General features: G+C 32.9%; 1 protein-coding gene across 3 annotated transcripts in view; it reads right to left on the bottom strand.

The window, feature by feature from the left end:
- Window positions 1-23,823, bottom strand: part of LOC149080091 (alpha-mannosidase 2x-like) — a 141,821-nt gene that overhangs the window by 107,708 nt on the left and 10,290 nt on the right. For all 3 annotated transcript variants that reach the window (XM_089239076.1, XM_089239075.1, XM_089239077.1), the window contains exons 3-5: window positions 22,046-22,193; window positions 18,561-18,732; window positions 10,574-10,701 (exon numbers count right to left, since the gene is read on the bottom strand). In XM_089239076.1, the coding sequence (XP_089095202.1) occupies window positions 10,574-10,701; window positions 18,561-18,732; window positions 22,046-22,193 (448 nt within the window). The remainder of the gene's footprint in view (window positions 1-10,573; window positions 10,702-18,560; window positions 18,733-22,045; window positions 22,194-23,823) is intronic.

Below are 23,823 nucleotides of genomic sequence, written 5' to 3'. Positions count from 1 at the left end.
GTTTTACTAACTATGAGTGAAGTGTTATGGTTGAATGATTTACCGTTGTAGGACTGTTGCTCTCTGTGGCGAGACTTTTTAACGGGGAGATCGGCTCGCATTTGCGCCTTGAAGTTGGGAACCACAGAAAACCAACTTCAGCCGACCACCACTGTGGGGTTCGAACCCGGATCCTCGCATCACGAGTCCGGCACTATAACCACTCGACCACCACAGCGGCTCGTTGCCGAGCATTGTAAATATTGTTTATGCCTCTTCACATGCCTTAAAAATACAGAAGACAACTGAATGCTATTGGGAGCATCAGAATCACCAAACCTAGAATAGGCCTATGTATCCAACTGCTTTGAAATGCAAACTGTTGTTTCACCTATTTTCACCATAATTTTGAATGATGAATGTTAGTTACTGTTCAAGATCATGAAGTAATAAATACAAAATTATTTTTTCCATCCAGACAGAAGTTTTAATGACTACTATACTTGTTGAACCCTCAAACTAAGCAAATGAAAAATTAATCAACCAAATGGTCCACATACAGCCCCCAAATAACCTTAAAAACGATACAATTTCTGCTTTGGTAGAATCATTAATTACATTCTCCAACATTTGTAATATTTGTCAATATATTGATGATTCCCTGCTCAATTAAAATTAATTTCCCAAATTTTGTCGATAGGATTTGGTGGAAAAGTAGGACAAAAGTAGGACATTTTACCAAAAAGTAGGAAAAGTAGGACGAGTGGGAGCCCTGGATCAGTGATGATTGCCACATATTAGCCTTTGAATATCTCCCACCATCCTTAAGACACCTTTAGAGGCTAAATTTTGAAAAATCCCTCCTTAGCAAGTCTACATTACAAAATAAAACTACTGACTAAATTTCATATTTATAGCTTCAGCAGTTTTAGCTCAGCGATAATTGCCTCATATAAGCTTTGAAACCCATTATGATATCCTCAGGTCGCATTTCGTAAAACCCTTTCTTACTGAATCTATACATCATAAAATGAAAATATACTGGCCAAATTTAATATTTATATTTTCAATGGTATCAGCTTGCATGATTTCTCTATATAACTCTTGAACCTCCTTACGATCCCCTTTAGGGGTCAAATTTTGAAAAACTTTTGCAAGTGAGTCTTTACATCATTATATGAAACTACTGACCAAATTTATAATTTATAGTTCCAGCACGTTCAGCTCGGCAATGATAAATCAGTCAGTCAGGACATGTTATTTTATACATATAGATGAAGGAAAAAAGATGGAGAGTTTTTGTTCTTTCTCCCTCTCTTAGCTACCCTTTCCCTATGTATGTTATACTATATTCCTTTCAATCTTCAAACTGCGATGAGGGAGAAAAGATAAAAAGATAATACTGAAGTAAAGAAAAAGAAACAAAGAAAATTTTATTTTTCAGGGTTACCAATAAAAGTCCTGAAGGGGGAGAGAGCTCTTGAATGCATTTCTTCTATTTACACAGGGACAAGTTATCTAGTCCCTGATCATTAAGGGGTTAAACTTGTTCAATTAGTATTATCTGATCATTTATAAAATCTATTAGCATTTTGGCTTGCTAAAAATTTTACACAATTTTTTGAAGTGGGAAATGACTCAATAGTCCATAGACTGGATCAAAGGTGCTGTGTTAGAGGAAAGAAACTTAATGGTTATAAAGCTTAACTCTTTGAGTGTGTCCTTTTAAACCAGGGAGTTGAAAAAGTGTATAACTAACAAAGCTCTCAGAAACACATTGTTTTCCTTATGACAAATAGGCAATTAATTTGATAGGGTAGCAAATTTAGAGTATTGACATTGCACCAAGACTCTTTTTTTCTATCAAAATGAGTACTAAGATGTTTACAGGTCATGAAGATCTGTAAATATTTCCTGATGAACATTAGAAAAAGAATTCATAACTTATCATGGCAATAAACTTTTATCTCAAGAAATTTTCTTTTTAACCCATTAACGCCGGTTTGTAAGAAAATTTGCCATTCAAAATTTTAATTTTTTTCTTACCCAATAAATAGTGGGAGTGGTTCCCACTCAGTGTTTTTTTCTTTCAAAAAATCAGTCGTCTTTAATGGGTTAATAATGATGGTCACCAAAAACTGATCAAATCATTTACATTTTTCTATGTCAATCAGATTTCTCATAACTGAGAGTTTAGAGAGTCTAAATTATAGATTTTCTAATAGTTTAGACTTGAAAATCAAGCATTTTTTCTGTTATAAGTCCTATAAACTTCATAATAAGAAAGGGCTGTTCCGATCAATTGGGTTAGTTAATTGATCAATAGTTAATCCCAGCTAAACATTTTAGTTGAATTAATCTACTCGATCAATCTGATTAAAATTCAATTAAAATTTGAGTAAAAAGTTATTAATTTGACTTAATTTATTTAATGAAACCGATTAAATGCCCTAAATTATTCTACTAATATATAGCACTTTCAATAAGTGGTCATATTTAGAAACATTTGAATCAATATTTTGATCAAATTTTTCGGCATTGGGAAATACAAGTCCATTCAATGAAAAATTATGATCATTTCAGTTTCAAATTGATTTTGAGGGGAGTTTTAGAATGCAAGACCAAAATTTATTGTCTGTACTATTAATCAGTAGTTGTTCATATTCTTGGAATTATCAATCCCTCTCCTCACAAGCACCATTTGGGAGAAGTGACTAACCTAAAATAATCGATTTTAAAAAAAAACACAAGATCCAAATGAAAAAATTCCAGGTTTTAACAAAATATGTTCAGAATATGAGTATTAAATTGCTTCAAGTAGCAGCCTTAATTTCTTAGTCTGTTGCCTATTCCTATACTTGTTTACATCTAGCGAATAGGTGTGTGAAATGAATAAATTAATTTTTATAGCAATAATTAATATTTTATAGTTATGAAAAATATTTAATTAAAATTTTATTAATTGATCGAAAATTTCCCATTAACCTGTTAGAAATTTTAATCGATTCCTATACAGGGTTTATACAAAATTTTAAAAATGAAAAGTAAGGAGTTTTTAAGGAGTCATGGGGGCCGTCTACCTTCCCCCCCCCCCCGAAAAAAAAAATTGCACCACTAGACTAAAAACAAAAGAAGCTGGCATGCAGATTGATTTTCATTTAAATCTCTTTTTTTTTTTAAATTTACATTTTAATGGTTCCAAGATTTCAACTTTCAGAATTAAAAGTATGATGAGTAGGAATTTCAGCTGCTGAAAAGGAAGAGATATGTTGTGACTGTATGCGTGAGTAACAAGCGACTGTTTGAGAACACAAATTTGAATGGTAACAGAGCATGATGATAAGGATTAGGTATCGAGAAGTGTAGTAAGAAAGAAGAGAGTGAGAGTTGCGGTAGTAGTATTAAAATGATATAAAGAAATCGGAAGTGTTGTACTGAGTTTGCAATAAATTTTGTTTTTATCTTGCTTCAGCCATGGCCACTTCTGAAAGAGAGATAACGGATTTTAACCAAATAAGAGTTGAATCACTGTAAACTGTTTAAGAAAATATGCTCATAAGCTAAAAAATAACTAACTTCATTTTTCATTCAAATCCTTTCATATACATTGTTTTTTTGTTTTTTTTAAAAAAGGCACAAAATGTATTTTTAAGAAAACTCATCCAGTTTTTTCTTCTACAAGTTATGACAGCTTCACGTGATCTGCATTTGTGAATGAGTCAAAATTTTTTTATTAAAAATTAAATATCAGGGAAAAATTTATGAATATAGCTATACTGGGGGGGGGGAAGCAAAGCCTTCCTGCACCCTTCGGCATAAGCAAAAAAACTCCCAGCGGTGTTTAACTTTTTCTCACTGCTGGGCATGGGGAATTTTCGGCTACTGGTTCCACAGAGAGCGGAGTTATATCGATCAACGGACCATTTATTTCTAACACTGACCAGTTTGTGACATAGGCAGGAACATGCCAATATTAGCAATTCAGTAAAAAATCATATTTTTAGAAGCAAAAGCATATAATCATATTAATTTGCTAAAATCATACTAAATATGACGAAATCGTAACGGTTGGCACGTATGCACAACCATTGGATGTTCCAATCCCATCCCCTTTCACATTTCCTATTATAAATGAGGGTTTTTTTTCTCTTTTCTCCCTCATTATATTCGGGGAAAGCTTCCTCTTATTTTTCTAGACAATGCTATTCATCACCATGGAGAATGCCTATTCTAAGAAAGATCATCCCTTCAGAGAAAAAAATTTAGACTTTCAGAATTGGCTGCAAAAAGTAAGTAGTTATAAAGGCCCTTTCAGAGGGAAATGAAAAGTTAGGACTTTTTAAGGAGTTTGTAAGGATGTATGAACCCTGTTCCCAGCCCTAATTATGTTATTTGTACATGATCGAAATAAATTGGGAGCGTGAGCCCATTCCCTATCGGGTGACTTATATGTACTAACATATATAATTAAGCAATTATTAATTATCAACATACAGCAACAGCCAGGGAATGAAGCGCACACACGTTTCTTAGTAGCTCTGATTTTTTTGTTTTTGATTTTTTTTTTTCTTTTCGTTTAAGTACTTGTTTGGTTCTGAAGCTATTGTTGATTTTTCGATTTAACTAGGCCATGAATACGTATTTTAAACTTCATTAATATTAAACTACAAAAAAGGGAAATGTAATTATGAGAAACAAGGAGAGTTAAATTATAAGCAATATTTATTTTATTTTATTTTTTTAATTTGTGTATGGTGATGTACAGCAATTGAAATCGACGAAACTGCACTGATTTGACGACGATATGGATATATACTGCAAGATTTGTAAAGGACAAATTTTCGACCTCGTGGAAGTTTTCAGGTGCTGTGAGTGTGAAAATCTATACCACCCGATGTGTGTTGGTGTCTCTGAAGCGAACTTCAGAAAAAGGAAGGACAAACAAAGCTGGAATTGTGAATCATGCAAAGAGTCATCGGGAAATCAAGAACAAAAAATCATGGAGATGATCAGATCCGAGATGAAAAAAATGACATCCGAGATCACAATGAAACTAACATCCGAATGTAAAGAACTTAAAGCTGAGATTTCCGAGCTAAAAAAATCATTGGAATTTAAATCATTGGGATTTGAAAACCGAATTGGAGGAGATGAAAGATGAGCTGAAGGAAATAAAAAATGTCAACTACAGACTGCAAAAGGAAAATCAATCGTTGACACAAAAAGTTGAGAATGCTTACACAATGCTGGATGACATGGAATTACGATCGAAGTCATCGAACATCGAAATACAGGGAATGCCAGAAGACAAGGGGGAGAACCTCCAAAATTTAGTTACTAAAATCGGGTCCCTACTAGAGGTATATCACTGTGAAGAAATCGTTAAGATGCATCGTGTAAATTCGGTCAACAAGAATAAAGCTCGTCCTGTCATTGTGAAATTTCGTGACTCTTCGATCAGAGATAAATGGATTCAAGCCGCGAAAATTCGTAAGGGTTTGTTGGCTGGTGAACTAGACGATAAGTACCCTTCGACTACGCTGTTTGTGAACGAACATCTTACAAAAAACTTAAAGAATCTGTTTTATGAAGTGAGACAATTTAAAAAAGCCAATTCATACAACTACGCTTGGATTAGGAATGGGAAAATACTATTGCGAAAAGGTGACGGTGATAGAGTACATCACATTAGAAATATCAAAGATCTGGACAAAATAAACATTAAAAGCAGTGAATCATCAAGTGAATGAATACGAGGTAGGTCCGACGTCACCTTATCTTGACTCAATTGATATTATAAATTTTCAAATGAAAGTAAAATTAATATTATACATGTAAATGCCAGAAGTATGCGTGAAAATTTCAATCAATTGATGATATATTTAAAAAAAATAAATTACTCATTCGACTATATCTTATTAAGTGAAATTTGGATAAAAAATGATTTATATCAAATACCCGGGTATTATATTATTTGTGAGACAAGAAATAAGAATAAATCCGGAGGAGTAATAGCATACATAAAAAATGCTCATGCTGTACAAAAAATTGATTTGCATATGACTACAGCAGAAATAACTTGTTCATATGATTCTAATCTCGAGTTGTGTATAATACTGATTTATAGAGCACATGATTTCCAACCAATGCAATTCGTAATTGAATTTGAATCCATTATTAGCAATATAAAATATCAAAATGTAATTTGTATGGGAGATTTCAATATTGATATCTTAAAAATAAACTATGAAACGGAGGAATTAACAGGCATGATGGCGAAAAATGGATTTTTGTCTTATACTAATACGCCTACCCGATCAACATCGCACATTGATCATATATATATAAGAAATGCAAAATTAAACTGGCAGTATGAAACTGCAATAGCCAAAATTCACATAACTGATCACTGGCCATTACTTTTAAATGGTTATAAATGCTGAAAAAACAAAAATTACAAAATCTGAAACTCATGAGCAGAACAACATTGATAGGGTTGATTATTTAAACTTTGAGACCTGCATAAAAAATTATAAAGTGAATGAAAATGTTTTCTCGGAGAAAAATGTGAATATATTATACGAAATATTTATTGATATCATCTACAAACACCGTTGTTTCTGGATGAAAAGTATTAAAAATAATAAAAATGGAAAGAAAAATGAATGGATAACGGTTGAACTAAAAAAAATGATTGATATTAAAGAGAAATTATATAAAAAATTCAAGCGAAACGCACATAATCAAGAAGCCAGGTTAGAATACAAAAATTATGAAAAAATGCTGAAAAAAAAGATTAGATGTACCAAAGAGGAATATTTTGACAATAAATTTAATGCTTGTGGAAATGATACAAAAAAGCAATGGAAAATCATTAACAACCTAATAAATAAAAATGAGAAAATAATAAAGATACCCACTGATGAAGATCTCGGTATTGTGGTAGAAAAAATGAATGACAATTTTATTAATGTAGTCAGCAATGAATCAAATGAGACAGATACTGATAACGATCACTGTCCAATTCAAATGTCTTATAACCAAATTAATTCTATGGTTTTTACTTTAGTAGAAGAAAAATACGTTAAATATATAGTTATGAAATCAAATAATAACAAAGCAATTGGATACGATGGCATTAATGCTAGAATGCTAAAAATAGTCTGTAAACATCATCTGCGGTTCATAACACATATAATCAATACTTCAATTACTGAAGGTACTTTTATTGAAAAACTTAAATATGCCATTGTTAGACCTATTCACAAAACTGGAAATATTAATAATTATAATAATTATCGCCCAATATCGATACTTCCAATTATGTCTAAAGTCATAGAACGGGTTATGAAAATGAAAATTGTGGATTTCTCCAACTCTAACTCTTACTTTGCAAAAAACCAATTTGGATTTCTTGAAAATAAAAACACAGAAATGGCAATTCTAAAACTCACTGAATACAGTTACAAGAATGTTAATAACAATAAAAAAACCCTTGCTGTTTTTTTGGATTTACGTAAAGCATTTGACAGCGTTGACCATAAAATACTTCTGGACAAAATTAATAAGGCTGGTATAAGAGGAAAAATACATGACTGGTTTAAAAGCTACTTAATGAACAGAAAACAGGCAATTAAAATTAAAAATGAAATAGGATCTTTTAAGCAAATAGTAAGCGGTGTCCCACAGGGATCGGTACTCGGAGCGATACTCTTTTTGATTTATGAAAATGATATAAAACACCTACAAATGAATGGAAATATTATTAGTTATGCAGATGACACAGTGCTCTTCATTTCCGATAATGATAACCTAAACCTTAAATATAAAGCTGAAAATTATATGACAATAATTTCACAATGGCTAAAATATAATAAATTGACCCTTAATTTAAATAAAACTAAATTTATGCATTTTCAATTATATAATAACAGAAATATAGAACCAATAACAATACAATATCATGTAGGTCATTGCTCACGCAATGAGTGTCGCTGTACTGAAAAAATTAAGGAGTCCGATGAAATAAACTATCTAGGAATCGTTTTTAATAAAAACCTTAAATGGAAGACTCAAGAGGTGACAGTAAGCAATAAACTAAAATACATCAATACCAGGATTTACTGCTTGAAAAATATTATATCCCCTAAATTTCTTCGTACTATTTACTTTGCATGGATTTTACCAGTCATACAATATGGTATATCGGTATGGGGCGGTGATTATGACTCAAATATAAATATAATAAGAAACACTCTGAGAAAAGTTGTGAATAATATATCTGAAAAAATAAATATAATCCAAGACTGTCACAATGATTATAGATTTAACATCAATAAACTCTATCTTTACAAAATATTATTCTTTATTCAGAAAAATCCCGATTGGTTCAGAATTAAACACCAGCAGAGACAAACAAGACAACATGGAATTCAATACGCCATAATTAAACCAAACAAAACCATAATACAAAAACAATTCATATACATAGCACCTAAAGAATATAATAGATTGAATAATGAAATAAAAGCGGAAAAATCACTACACAAATTCAAAAAACTACTCATAAACAAAATCAACACAATTGAATAATAATCCCATATACATGCATCTTTTTTTCTCTCTTTACAAATGTAATGCGAGGACAATATTATATCATAATTATATACACCATTGGTCTGTTGTCAACCCCAATATATACTACACTATCAATATGCCCTGGACGGATTATGTAATCCCTTGGGCTAATATATAAATGGTAATATATATGTTTTTTTTTTTTTATATTGTGTCTGTATTATATGTTGTAATATGTGTGTGTAATAAATTTCAAATTTCAAGAATTCGATAAATAGTGGTCGTAAATTGTGTTGTGTTTTGATAAAAAAACATAATTCGAGTAACCCAGTGATTAACCGCACGAAGGAAAGTTTGAAGTATATAAATATTTTAATTTAGAAATGACACTTAACACACCAGACATCAAGATAGACTATAATGTATCTCCTTAACACTTTAAATTCATTATGCTATCAGCAAAATCGCAGGTAACCGTTATCTAATGTATCTATTACAATTCAACAGTGCTACCAATTACATAACTGGACATTACGGGTTAAGGGAACAATAGATTTGTGTACTCATCCCGGTCCTCATCTGGGATGCGGTAGTTGATATCTTCGACCAGCTCAATCACTCGCAGAATATGGATAAGTTCAGTCTTACTTAGACGTACCGGTGTTACTACTCTGCACTACGACACTTGGATTCCTCTTGTCCCTGGACATAGTCATTCTTGGCTTATAATCCCGCAACTCTCTACCTGAGTCTCCTAGACTCTTTACTATTCCAAAACCACTTCCATCAAACCAACACTCCCCACTTCTCTATTCTATCTCTCCCTGTCTATCATCGGGTCTCCTGATTTTACATCTTCGGCTCCTCCTTAGAACCCCGGATTCGTTCCGTCTTGTAATTTTTCTTTCCATACTACATTTTAATTTGAGACCTCAACCAAGGGCAATTTCATTGCACTTTCGCATGACCATTCCTGAGAATATCTGTGCTATTCATCTGCCCTAACAACTTTTGACACTTCCTAAATAATTAGAATGCAGACGTGCTCCTGTCACCTTCATATTAATACCTAAGGCCACCCCCATGTTACTTGCAGAGCACAGGTGCTCTAATGGGCAATGCCGCTTTGTATTTAGATTTATTCTCTTAATCCATTTCTAAGCGAGCAATATCCTTACTATTCATTAATTCTAAAATTTCATTATTCTCGCTCTCCATAACTTCTCCACACCTACGCCTCAAGAATTGAATCTCATTCCATGACAGCTCCTATTCATGTATTTTAGAAAAACACCTTTCTCCTGTCACTAAGCCCTGGGCCTGTCCCATGCATTGCCAGGTGACGATTATACACCCGTGTGAAAGTCGCACCACAGTTTGCTTAAGGGTAATCTATACATGACGATTCGATCTCTTTCTAATATTCTCACTCTTCCATACCCTCTTTCTTTTCAAGTTGCGTTCAAATTGCATCTTCTTTTCATTGGAGGTCCAGAACCTAATGACATCCACTATTCATGTATTTTCCCTCAGACATTTCTATTTCATAGCTTCATACTTTGCCAGATGAATTGAGCTTCATCGGCAGTTGGCCTAAAGCACCTTCTTTTCATACATAATCTTTTATCACTCGTGGCCATCCTGCACGTGTCCTTTACAAATACCAAATGCCAAATCTCAAGTAATATAATACCTGTTACCTAGTCACCTTTCAAATAATCTTTCAATACAAAATAATCCTTAAACAATTAACCATTTAAATAAATTAACTTTACCTAATTAACTTTTATAATCAAATAATTACAAATAATTATAAGTGGAGTGAACCCGCTCATAGGAGCTTGTACACAGAACATTGTATTATAGAAATTCTAGATAGCTGTACATATAAAGTTGAAATCTAAGCCGGGCATTAAACTAAAATAGCCTGGTTAAATGGCTCTGGGGAGAAAATATGTTTCAACTACGATGTGTATGCAAAATACTTGCACCCATAAAGCAACACAAAACTACTCACCAAGGTTATGTTCAAGCCATTGATGACCTTCTACTAGCTGATCAATCATAGCATAATAATGAGCAGTGGCTTCATCATTCATAACCCAACCACCAGTAACTATTTCAAGCTGACCGTCAGTCAGAAATCTAAAATATGGATGGACAGAATATGAAGTCACTTTTCACTACAGAAAGATTAGATTTGATATTTGCTGCTTAAACTGTCATTTTCAACAATAGCATGCCGAAATTTTATCCCATCAATCACTATCATTTTCTAGCATTTTTGTTCTGAAATTTGTCAACAAAAATTGATGAAACACAAATCATGAAGAAATTTGCAGTAGTACTTACAAGATTGGTTATAATTATAAAATTTCAATTTTTCAGATTTGTGTTGATATATAAAAAATGAAATAGCAGAAACTGGCAGCATACATAAGAGTTAATATTTAGTAAACAAAAAGCCAAATTAAATTGGCAGGTAAATTTAGTTGCTGACCCAAGATGCATCTCAACACTTTGTGAGAAAATAAAAACTATTTTATAGCGAACTTGTCTCAAAAATCTTAAAACAATGGTTTTTTTATGGTTATCATACTTACACAATAAGCCATTATTATCCTTCACCTAAGTAGTTTCATAAATCCTTTGTGGTTGTTAGAAGTGGCAAAAAGTCATATTACAGCTGTATGTAAATAATTAACTGGTGCTATCATCACATATAAGGTGTGAATTTACAGGGTGCTATAAGTGTCTTTAATTATACTACAGTCGAATCCTGTTATAACGAACGGCAAGAGACCAGAGGAATCACTTCGTTAAAACAAAATTTCATTATAAAGGAATTTCAGGTTACCTAGCATTGTTCCTATATAAACTTATTTGGGAGATTAGAAAAGTGTTCGTTAAAACGAGATTTTTGCTATAACGGTATTCGACTGTATTATAAATTTTGTGAAACATCTTCTAACATCATTATACCACCATGACGAGAATCATCAGAGTTTGAATGTAGAACAACAATTAGAGCTAAACACATGGGACAGGCCATTTATGAAATTATTAAGGCATTTAACATTCCTTGATCTACAGTATCAAGAGAGTACCATTACTTTCCACTATGAACAGCACAGTGGCTGGCCACATCTTAATGGCTGTGACCAGCAACATCTGACTGGACTCATCTGTACTAACAGAGACAAATGACATCCACATTCAATGAGGGCCAGACTGAAGACGTGTCTATGTGATCAGTGTAGCTAAACTTCGCATTGATGAGGCATGGCAGCAGAAGACAGACTAGTGCTTTTATTAATAGCATTCCATCAGAAAGTGCTTCTCTCTTGGACTCATGAACAGAATGATTGAACCCTATATAACTAGGAAAACAAAGCTTGGTTCAATGAGTAACAATTCCAGCTGGTACGAGCTGATGGTAGGGGGGGGGGTGCGAGTCTGGCACAGTCTCTATAGGCCCATTAATCTTTGAACAGTGGTGTGGGAGGGAGGGGGAAATTTCCATCTATGCCAATAATGTAAACTTTTTAGTGAAGGGGTATCTGGTTATGAATGGTGGTTGGTTAAATATGAGTCTCCACGATTTTCCAAGTTTGATTCTCCCATCTTTTTGAGAAAAGTCTCCATAGCAATCAGCAGAATAACAAAGTACACGCTCAGTTCCATATCCAGTCATCGGCAATTTGAAGATAGACAGCGCTACATACTTGTGAGAATGATGGCGCAGAGTGGACAAGGAGAGTGAATGATAATGCGGTGGATGAAAGACGATATAAAGATAATGTCTACAACTCTATGTAAATAATATAGTTATGATTAAATCTCACATACTGAACACAAAACATGTACAATTCTGGACACAAATGCACACTGTTAGGTAGCTCTGACATAGCTCACCTATTTGGGTATGAAATATGTAGCAGTAAATTACCTTAACAATGATAGACAGGTGTTGTAGACTATCAAGGAAGGAAAAGAAAATTAGTTCAGCTGATGTCGAGATAGTAATGAAAGTTAAGATGTTTGTATGGGTTTGAATTGGGATAAATAAAACACTATGCATAAATATATGATGATGGCTGTGTAAGGACTTGCTTCAAGTTTAAATGAATCAGAAGATATTTGAATTGAGAAACCGATCAGGGGATTAATTTATCACTGTGTGTATTGTGTTTAACTAAAATAATACTTTTTTTAGTTTTATTACATTCATATGTTAATTTCTCAGTGCTAGTGGGTCTCTTTGCAAGCCTGATAATGGCATTGTTTTTAAGAACCATCATGAAGCATTTATTTTTTAAAAATTTCATTCAGAGCTGCAACCAGGGGCCGCTCGTGAAGGAGGCGTAAAGGCGTGCACCCCCTTTGAAAATTTCAAGTCATTAATTTAATTCCTTAAATCGAATTGATACCAACTTAATACCATTGAATTTCTTCATTTTTCAAAAGAATTTGATCAATTAGAAAAGAAATATTTCCGGAAGGCACTGATTAAAAAAAAGTGTTTCATAAAGTACGGGTCATATGGTCAAGGTTCGGTGGAGCCTTCCATCGAGAGAGCTCTGTATTATTCTTTCCTCTTTAAGCGCTTTCTGTCCTGCGCTGATACGAGATACCCTTAGTACTGCCAAATATGAGGGAAGGGAGAAAGGTGATAGTTAGCACAAGTTATTATGCTCGTTTTAGCCGAGCTAAAAAACGTGCCAGGGGTACTGATGCCACATCTATATTCTATCTTTTAAATCTGTTGTATTCTTTATATCTTTTAAATTAGAATATATTTGAGTATGAAAAATAATATATATGTTTATAACTTTATCATTAAACTATACTACATCTTTTAAATTAGAATATAATATTGAAAGAAGAGTATGAATTTTCACAATTTGCAAAAAAACCATTGTTGATGTCAATTGCTGAACTTAAATGAGGATTTTCAACATTGTTAAAATATCAATTAGGTTCACTGCGCAAATTATTTGCATTAAGGTTGCATTGATAGAGCATTATTATTTTTATACTGCATAGATATACAGATAATGTGAAAAGCAATTCGATAAACAAAAATAAAAGTTTTGAAAGCAGTGCAATACTTTCCTAATTGCAAATACTTGACTACCTATTTTCACCGATAGATGGCAGTAAATATTTCGAAATCTGCACTCCCAGAATATTTGATCATGAGCCACCACTGGCTGCAACTAAGGGGATATAAATGGATCCGGTGTCCACCAAACACTGACCCAGGCATTGGGGGGAAAGGGGCTGTGAATTCAATCTTTGTTTTCCTTTAAAAACTTGTTTAGTATTATGACGAGGGCACTAAAATAGATGCCTGTCCCAGCTGACAAAGTGTCTAGTTGCTGCACTGACTTTAGCATGTTTTAGCTACAATGCCTTGGGCAAGTGAATGTTTTAATTAGAGTTGCTCTGAAAAAATTAAATAATTAAATTTCCTCTCATAACACTACAACATCTGCCTATAATTATAAATCAGACTAGATTTAATATTGAAAAACTATATAAATATAAATAACGAAGTCTAATGTTTATTTATAAAAATCCTACTTGGTTTGAAATCAGGCAATGCCCAACAAACACACATCAAGGTTTTCAATATAATATTATAAAACCTAAAAAAACATTAACCCAAAAGCAATTTATATATTTGGCTCCATTATATTTTAATAACCTGCTTAGTGAAATAAAACATGAAAATTAATTAAGAGCTTCCAAAAAACTAATTATTAATTATATTAATCTTTTACTACAATAAGAAGGTACTTCTCAGCCCCCAGTATATAGTGTTGTCACACCAAGACCTCTGTAATATTTGTGTGTCTGTATATTTTGTTTTTACTTATTATATGAAAGTGTTTGCCACCACAGAAATATTTGTACACTCTGGACGGATCAAGTGATCCTTTGAGTAGAATATAGTATGTATACACACATATTGATTTTTCTTCTTTTTTTTTCAATAAACTATTTTATTATTAAAAAAAGTCGTAGATATTCAACAATCAGAGTAATTAAACCATTAAAATTTGTTAAACTGGTAAATTAAACTCTTTTTCAGAGGAAATATGGATTGCTTTTGTTTTAGAAATCAAATATAAGTTTGATTCAAAAATATCTGTGGATGAATTTGTTTTTTTCCTTTATGAGCAGGACCCACTTCCACCCAAAAAAGACCCAGCTTCTACCTCTACCTGGGCTCTGAGAGCCATGTAAATTAGAATAGAGTGATATCACTGAGCATGGTTTGGGTTTTTTGGGAATCATTGTGTTCAGCTACTTTCCCACCATTTAACATTCCCTGAACTTCATGTATCCTGGAAACAATGAAATTTTCCAAGATGAAAAGGCACTATGTCACTGTAGAACAGTTATTTTAGATTTATTTGGGGGCATTTTAGAAAAATTCAAATGAATGATTTGAGCAACTAAATATCTAAATATGAGTATCTAAAATATTACTGATATGATGAAAAGATCAATTCATGCTGAAGATTCTGTACCTGCAACACATAGCCGTATGTGTCGCGATTCACTTGGCACATATCAATTCGTTGATTGTTTTAGATGGCAGGTGCTTGGCTTGGGCCTTATGAAAAAGATCTGGATTTCTGAATTAATTCTGGGTGCTCAACGCTATGCTACTAAATACTGGAAGTGTTTGAGCACTCGCAGCATTCCCAGCTTTGACGCCAATATTTGTATCTTGAAATAAAATTAGAGATTTCTCTAAACAGATTAGTTTTTCCTTATCAAGTTAAGAGTTTTGTTACATGCTTTATTATAGAAAGCATTTCTATATTATGCAGCCCTGCCGACCTTCAGAAGGTAAAAATCCTGTAACTTTCTTATGAAAACCTTATAATTTACTTGAAAATTGGACAAACATACTTTTGCATGCACAATTTTATGGCCATAATAAGAACCAACATAAGTAATAATACATAAAGTGACAATATTACCCATATTTTAAGGGTCATTTCCAAATTTTTCATCATCACTTGCTGTCTGACTATTTTAGAGGAAGGTCTGTTTTTTCAATGATGCTTTCTTGAATGATACTTACTGGACATTTTCATTATGTCAAATGTTTTTTCCATAAAATCATTCTAATTTTTTTTTACAGATTTATAGAAGCCCTCAATTTCCTTCACCTCGACAATTAAAAATTTTGCTCAGAACTAGCAATGTCCTGTGCTATCCTGTAGATAGATCCTGATTTTAAGTACTTTTCGCTAAGAAATATGGCCGACATAGTAATATCTATTAAATTATCCACCAGTTCTATGATCAAACATGTATAAAAAAACACTTTTAATATTAACATATTTTTTCATGTAAATGGGGATGCAGGGGGGGGGGGTCGCTCTTAAAGAAAATAAATTATAGCAGCAAAAAACAGCAAGCTAAATGTTTCTTTTCTTCATTTTTTTTTATGCCATTAATTGAAACCTGACAATATGAATTCATAACCCAGAAACCCAGTAAATGTTGCAGAATTGGCATTGTTGGGTTAAATCCAGAAAGTTGGCATATCTGATTATACAATACAATGTCACATCATTATAGTTCCTCGTTATAGCATGAATGCAAGAAATAGTGACTCGTCAATAAAAGCTTTATACTGTAGGTCAAGTTATCAGGCATAATAATGATCAAATGAAAGTCGTGTAAAAAGAAAAAAGTTAAGGCATAAAACAAGATGTCTCCTTAAAAGCAGGACATATGGCCACATGACAAGACGCAGCTGGGCTCTTCAAGCAACATTAATTACTTTTGATTTCTGGTATTCCTGTATCACAGCAAAACATAATATCGCTGTATGTTGTGTTCAATCATTATAAATTATGTTCCTCTTATCACTGAAATGTGCTAAACATTTATAAAATATTTTCAATCCTCTTCGTTTAGCTATAATCTATTAGAGTCATAACAAAGAAGTTTTTAATCTGCCAAATTTGTCTATGCCAAATTTGTTTTTGAATCAATTATCAGAACTATATGAGTGCATATTGGCAGTCCATTTATATAAGCAAAAAGTCCTAGAAATTTCAATATATTGTAATGTGGCAAATACATTAGTACTCCGATGTTCATGAAGAAAGGAATTACTCAAGGATCTACTTTAGGGACACTTCTTTTTACTATATTTATCAATGATTTCTGTAACCTTAATTTATTTGCTTAAATTATAACATTCCCTGATGATACTGCATTACTTTATTCAGCAATAGATCATCAATCTTTAATGAATACCATAAATCATGACTTAAAAGTTTGCAACAGGTTTTTTGCAAATAATCTAGAAATTAATGTATTGAAAACAAAATTCATGAGTTTTTCTTTGCATGACAATACAGATATTAGATACAATATTGTTTTCATAGCCCAAACTGCCCATATAACTTTTCATGCATAATGCTCATCTTTAGAATAAGTATCTTCATTAAAGTATCTTGGTGTACATATAGATAAAAACCTAAAATGGAAAACACATATAAAATATACAATGAAAACTTTGATACACCCTATACAAATTCTTACCTTAAGCAATATGTATATTGACCTTTCCTATTGTCATTTTATTATGCCATTATTCATTCAAATCTATTATATGGCCTGACTGTATGGGGAAGCAATTACATAAGCACTTTACGCCCCAAATACCAAAAAGTAATTAGAGCACTTACTAACGATTATTCCACTCCCTCATACAAACTTTTTTCTCTACCTAAATATACCCCTACTGCTTCGTTATCTATATTTTCACAGATCGATAATCTTTCTAAATAAAAATCAACTCAATACACCTTTCAATACTTTAAGAACATCCAGTAGATTTAGCAATACATTATCTATACCACTTAATCATAAAACAGTAAAGAGAAATCATTTTATGTTTTTTGTTCCAAAATTTTACAACAATCTGCCATCTGACATTCTCGACTGCACTTCATTATTTGTATTAAAAAACGTCTCAAACAATATTTGCTCTCTATAAACGATATTGAAAGCCATTTTTAATATGCAATATATTTTGCCCTATCTCAATTGAGCTCTCGAAAAAAAAAAAGGAAACACTACCCTATCTCTCAAAAATTTCTGAATCGCACCTTCTGTTCGTTGCCATTATTTATTTTAATACTAATTATTTGCTTCATTTATAATTTATTTATATGAATAGAACAAATCACTCATCTTAATTTAAATCAATGTAATATTTTTTGCCTGCATATATATGTCTCATTCATAGATGATTTTGTATTGCGATTTTTCTTTGTTTTGTTTATTTATTTATTTTTAATTATGATTAGTTTATTATTATTATCTACTATTCGTGTTTGAAAAATAACTCAATAATGATAGTGTCCACCAGCATGGATCGACAATGGTCCCTTGGATGAATTTTCTTCGTTTTGCGTAATGTAAGTTTGTTGATGTGATGAATAAAATTGAATTGAAAAATTGAAAATTTACTGCAAGTGAAAATTTGTCACTTCTGAATTTGTAAAATTCAATGAAGCACTTTAAGTGATCATAAAAAATTTAACAATATTTTTTTGCAATTATTTTTACTTCAATGGATACTTTATTTCATTCGTAAAAAAAAGAGAAATGGGGGAAAATTACAATGAATGAGTAAAAATTAATTACATAGTTTTCATTTCATGCAAGTTTGTACAATGTCCAATTGACATGGCGAAGAATTGTCGAAATGACAAATTGACATAGGCCTCATGGAACGACTATGCTATTATGGGAAGCTGTGAAGACTGCATGGCCGAACATATCATCGAGGGAGTTTGGCTGATAAATGGCACATTCGACATTGAGTTGCTGTACTTTGTTAAGCTTAAGAGTCTCTTGTGGGAATTCTGGCCATATTCCAATACTTTTGATACTTCGGAGAGTGCATATTCATAATATGTGTGTATGTTTTTTTCAACATAATGAAAAGTATAACTTACTTTTTAACAAGAAGTTTGGCATTCTCAGGAATATGTTCCCACCATAAAGAAAAAAAAGATATTTCAGCCCAAATAAACTTCCTTCTTTTGTCGTCTTTCAGTTTTATGACCATGTTATTTAGTATGTGCTGAGTTTGGTCTTTGAAATATTTTTCAAAAGTTTTTATCCATCCTGCAATTAAAAAAAATCAAATGTTAAAAAAAAAAATGTATAAAATACAAAACGGCCATCGTTGGCTTTAATTACTACTTGACATTTCTTTAATTCTAATAATTGGCATATGAAAGGTAAAGTGGGAATGATGTTTCAGTAGTGTGATACAAGAGTGAGTGAATGGGTGTGAGACACAGGACATTTCTGCAAAAGCAAAATTATGTGTGCATGTGCTTTGCCCAGTATGATAGAACATGTGCCAATATCATAAGAATAGATTGTACATATATTTGAGTTACTTTGAAACTGTCATTTCTATACTAGTTTTCAACTTTTTTAAATCATAAGATAGAAAGAACCAGAAAAGTCTTCTAATGTATTTGTCTCTACTTGTGATTCTAAAAGTCTGCAGCTGAAGACTTGGTTTAAAGATAGAAAACAAAGTTTTCATGAAGAATTCGGCCATGCCCATGAAACTTCATGCTTCAGCAGTTTGGTGATATTACAATGATAGTGCCTGATTCTAATCTTATTGAGATTGTGCTGCCTTGGTAAAAAAATAAGCTATGCAAATACAAGCCAGCACTACTGACTTTACAGCTGCAACTAGGGAAACCATGGTTGAGGTTTGATCCAGATGCATGCTAAAGACTTATTGATTCATAAAATCGATGCATAAAATCTATGTCCAAACCCAAAGATGGCCACAATACTATTTGTACAATACATCTAATATCAGACATTCTGATTGAAGTACATGTACATATAATTTTGTGTTTGCAGAGATGTCCTTTTTTGTACCCATAATGTTTAACCCCTTCGCTTACAAGCTATGGGCAAGAAATTTAGATGCTCTATTTGACAAAAAGGTGATAAATATGGTAACCTAACTGCACATTAGAAAAAGGAAAAGAACGAGAGGGAAAATAAGTGGAAGTAAAGGAAGAAAAAAAAAAAAGAAAGGAAAACAGTATAATAGATAAGAATAAATGTGATAAGAGAGTTGATACGAAGTAGATTTCTCTTTTCATCCTCACCCTACTTATTATAATTTGCTCTTATATGCATATAGTAGAAGGATACATCACATGCAGGGAAAAAAATTACTAACAGTATATAAATAAGAAAAGGTAAAAGAACAACTTTGTTTTGTAGGGTTACAACAAAGTTTCGAGGTGGTAAAGAGGAAAGAAAACAGAACTTGTTTGAATTTATTCCATTAATGTTTGGAAGCAATATTATGTCCTTGATCATAAAGTAGTTAACATTAAATTATATACACTGCTCAAAACAATTAGGGGAGCACTTGGTTTTAACAAAATTACGCAAAGATGTATACCGATAAGTAACATAAAATGAATCATCCATAATTTAAAGCCTAGCAGGAAACGGAAGAAGAAAACTTCATATGGAAATCAAAGTTCATGACATCAAAAACCAGAAAAAGGAGATAAGGGCAGAAATCGGGATGTTGCAGAAACGTCTGTTTTACTGCCGTAACTGTGAAATTCAATTGCGCAGTATTTTTTTTTGAGACAAGGTGACTTGAGGATGTCTCAACAATGTGATTTACCGGAATCCATGGCATGGCGTGTTGTAGGCAGACTGGAATCCGGGCAAACACAACGTAGTGTCGCGGACGCTGTTGGAGTCGCCAGAAGTGTTGTTGCAAGGCTATGGAATCGATTCTAAGAAACAGGAAATGTTAGACGTCGACCAGAGCAAGGTCGCCACGTGCCACTACAGCAACTGATGACCGGTATATACGGTTAACAGCCCGTCGAAACAGAACAGAGAATGCTATGCAGCTGCAAAGACGGTTGCTCTTGACAACAGGACGAAGGGTGTCCAGCCAAACAGTACGTAATCGGCTTCATGAGGGAGGGCTCTATGCACGTAGGCCAATGGTCTGCATTCCGTTGACCCCACGCCACCGTGCGGCCCGAAGAAGATGGGCTGCTGAACATCGAGATTGGGAGCAACATGATTGGAGCCAAGTGCTGTTTACAGACGAGTCCCGATTCAGTCTGGAGTGTGACACTCGACATGTGCTGGTATGGAGGGACAGGGGCACTCGAAATAACCCCGCATTCGTTCGTGAAAGGTCAAAATACAGATGAGCTGATTGGATGGTATGGGGTGGAATCAACATAGGCGGACGTACGGACCTGCATATCATTCGGAATGGCACTTTGACGGCCCGAAGGTATGCAGACGAGATACTGCGACCTCATGTCATCCCTTACGCTGGAGCCATTGGAGATTCCTTTGTTTTCCACGGTGATAATGCCCGACCGCATAGAGCTCGTCTGGTGGAGAACATGCTTGAAGCTGAAACAATACAGCGTATGGAATGGCCAGCGTGCTCTCCTGACCTGGACGACGCATTGCTGCGCGACCAAGGCCGCCTGTTACTGTCCGAGACTTGCAGATTGCACTTCTTGAGGAGTGGAACAGTATTCCCCAAAGTCTGATCGATAACCTCATAGCATCCATGGCAAACAGGTGTGCAGCAGTCTTAGCTGTTCGAGGAGACCACACGCCCTATTAAAACTCATGCATCATGTCTAAACAGTACTTTTTTTTATCGTTTACATGTAACCAAATTGTTGCCCTAAATCATCTTTTCATGTTTTTTCCATATTTTCAAAGAATTAAAGCTTAATTCCAAATTTTTTTACGTCTTTTTTCTGTATTGCGCATTGATACGTGTGTACCATCCATTGTATGCCAATACGTGGCTGTCTCGCACGGTTTTCTTCACTTTTTTGCTTGCTCCCCTAATTGTTTTGAGCAGTGTATATATGCTCTAGGTTTATATCCATAACTAAGGAAGGCATATAAGACTTATTTGAACAAGTTGATGTTCATTTGCATAAACATATTGATGTAAAGTTCTGTGTCAATTTGGGTGTTTTAATTTTTTTTTAACCAAAAAGGAAAAAAATATTTTGACACTTTGATAGGCATTCAATCCCTATTATGGACATTTTTCACCACCCATATGCTATAAAAAACATCTTAGAAGATGGAAATGTGCATTGCAGAAATATTGTAAAATTGAGCATTTAATAATGTGAGCTTGTAAGTTTCTGGCATGTTCTAATTTTTTTAACAAATGTATTTCAAAAATTTGGTTGAAAAAGCTGTGTTTATACACATTTTTTTAGTCCTATGACTTACAAGTGCCATATCACTCATTAAATCATGAAAATGATTAATGTGTGAAAGCACACACTCACACAAAGCCACTTGATTCTTGAATCATAAGTGTATAAGAACTTTTGAATCACTTAAGAAAAATTATATAATAAATATGGTGAAGCACTACCAGGATCATTATGAGAATGAGGAACAACAAAAATTTTCAGCTTCTTGTTAGAGCTCCATTGATTTTCATCATATTCAATGTTCCAACCTTGTTTCCATACACCACCATCTTGATTTTCAAAATCTAATTTTTCATAGATGTCAAGAACCTACAAAAGAATTTATTCTATTTAAAAACAAAGGTCTAAAACTTTTTCATTAAACTTAGTTTATCCACAGAAAAATATCCTTCCCCCACTAATTATTAACATTTTCTATAGGCATTACTCAAATCTAAAAAAAACTTAAATATATATATATATATATACTTTTTTCACTGGAAAATTGTAAACAGTAGATTTTCATTCCATTAAGATAGAATTCCATATTCTTCACACAACATTCATACTAGTGCTCCAGATTCTGCTTTTTGAAAAATTCAACTTACTCACATGCTTAGGCCTAAAGCATTATTTGGGTTGGCAGCTTTTATGTGTCACGTCATTTGAGGTTTTCTGCATGTTTCGAAATTCACTTAAATTACCCAAAAAAAAAAAAAAAAAAAAAAAATAGAGTGCTGAATAAGTTCTGAGAAAGAAAATTTCTTTTGATCAAAGCTGACTTTCTGACTGATCACATTCATTGATACATACAGGTGCCATAATTGTTTCCATTCCCAGAAGCCTGGAAACCGCAGTGGACACAAATACATTGGGGGGGGGGGGAGAGAGAAAGAAAATGGCTGATGTAATAAAAGAAGCCAAAATGGAATTTGGGTATAGAAAGAACATTGAATTCCCATGTTGAGAAAAAATTCTCTGCAGATCTCCTTCGTTCTCTGTCTGGATTAAAGAGGTTCTAATGTACTATGTTTTTTGAGAGTAAGTATATAAATTCCATGGTTGGTGAGTTTTTGTCATAGGTGGAAAAAACCGCAATAAACAATAAAAACCATCCCAGCAAAAATGTTTTTGTCAATTTTCACTAAGTGGCAAAAATTGATTTTTGATTGAAATTGATTTTGAGAAACATTATTGTGCATGTGATTAATTTTCTAAAAGCAAATAAGATAGTTTTCAACACAAACTTTAATATAAGAATTAATAAATTTTTGGGTTGGTGAGTTTTTGCCAAGTATCGAAAATTGATACTTCCCACATTTATTTATATCTAGTATTATATATTTAAAAAAAAATTCAATATGAAAAAATTGTTCGAAACACATGAACACTGGTTTAAGAATTATATTAGTACGATATATATGCTTATTAATTTTATTAATTAAAGAATAAGTGTAAATTATGTTTTACAAAAGCATTTAAAATATCTAATACCCTACTGTTTATGCAATTGTGTTTACAATGAAAGTAAAAAATTTGGTCCGAAGTATAAACCAATTCTTTCTAAAATAGACAATTAAGTACAATGAAACCTCACTACAACAATACTCGATACAACAATAAATCCCTCTACAACAATATTTTTTTTATTGATCCACAGAGTAACATTATATCAAGATTCACCTGTATCAGGGTTGGCAAGTTTTTGCCATAGGTGGAAAAAACCACTGTAAAAACTGTCCTGGCAAAAATGTATCCTTTTCCCATCTATGCATGTGAGACATTGTTATGGATTTATTTTTATATTTATTATACAAATGACATGGTTTTGAACTGAAACTTTGGTTTAATAATCAATAATTTTTAAAGAAAAGTTTTTGCCATAGCTGGAAAAAACTAGAGTAAAAAAACGGCCTGACAAAAATAGGTTTTTGCTCAGCATAAAACAAATTGATACTTC

Source organism: Pholcus phalangioides, unplaced genomic scaffold, assembly GCF_987345545.1.
Source record: "Pholcus phalangioides strain wild (caught in Gottingen) unplaced genomic scaffold, Ppha-v1.0 ptg000011l_1, whole genome shotgun sequence".
Lineage (NCBI taxonomy): Eukaryota > Metazoa > Arthropoda > Arachnida > Araneae > Pholcidae > Pholcus > Pholcus phalangioides.
The sequence above is the reverse complement of the archived record's forward strand: the minus strand, read 5'-3'. Positions and strand labels throughout refer to the sequence as shown.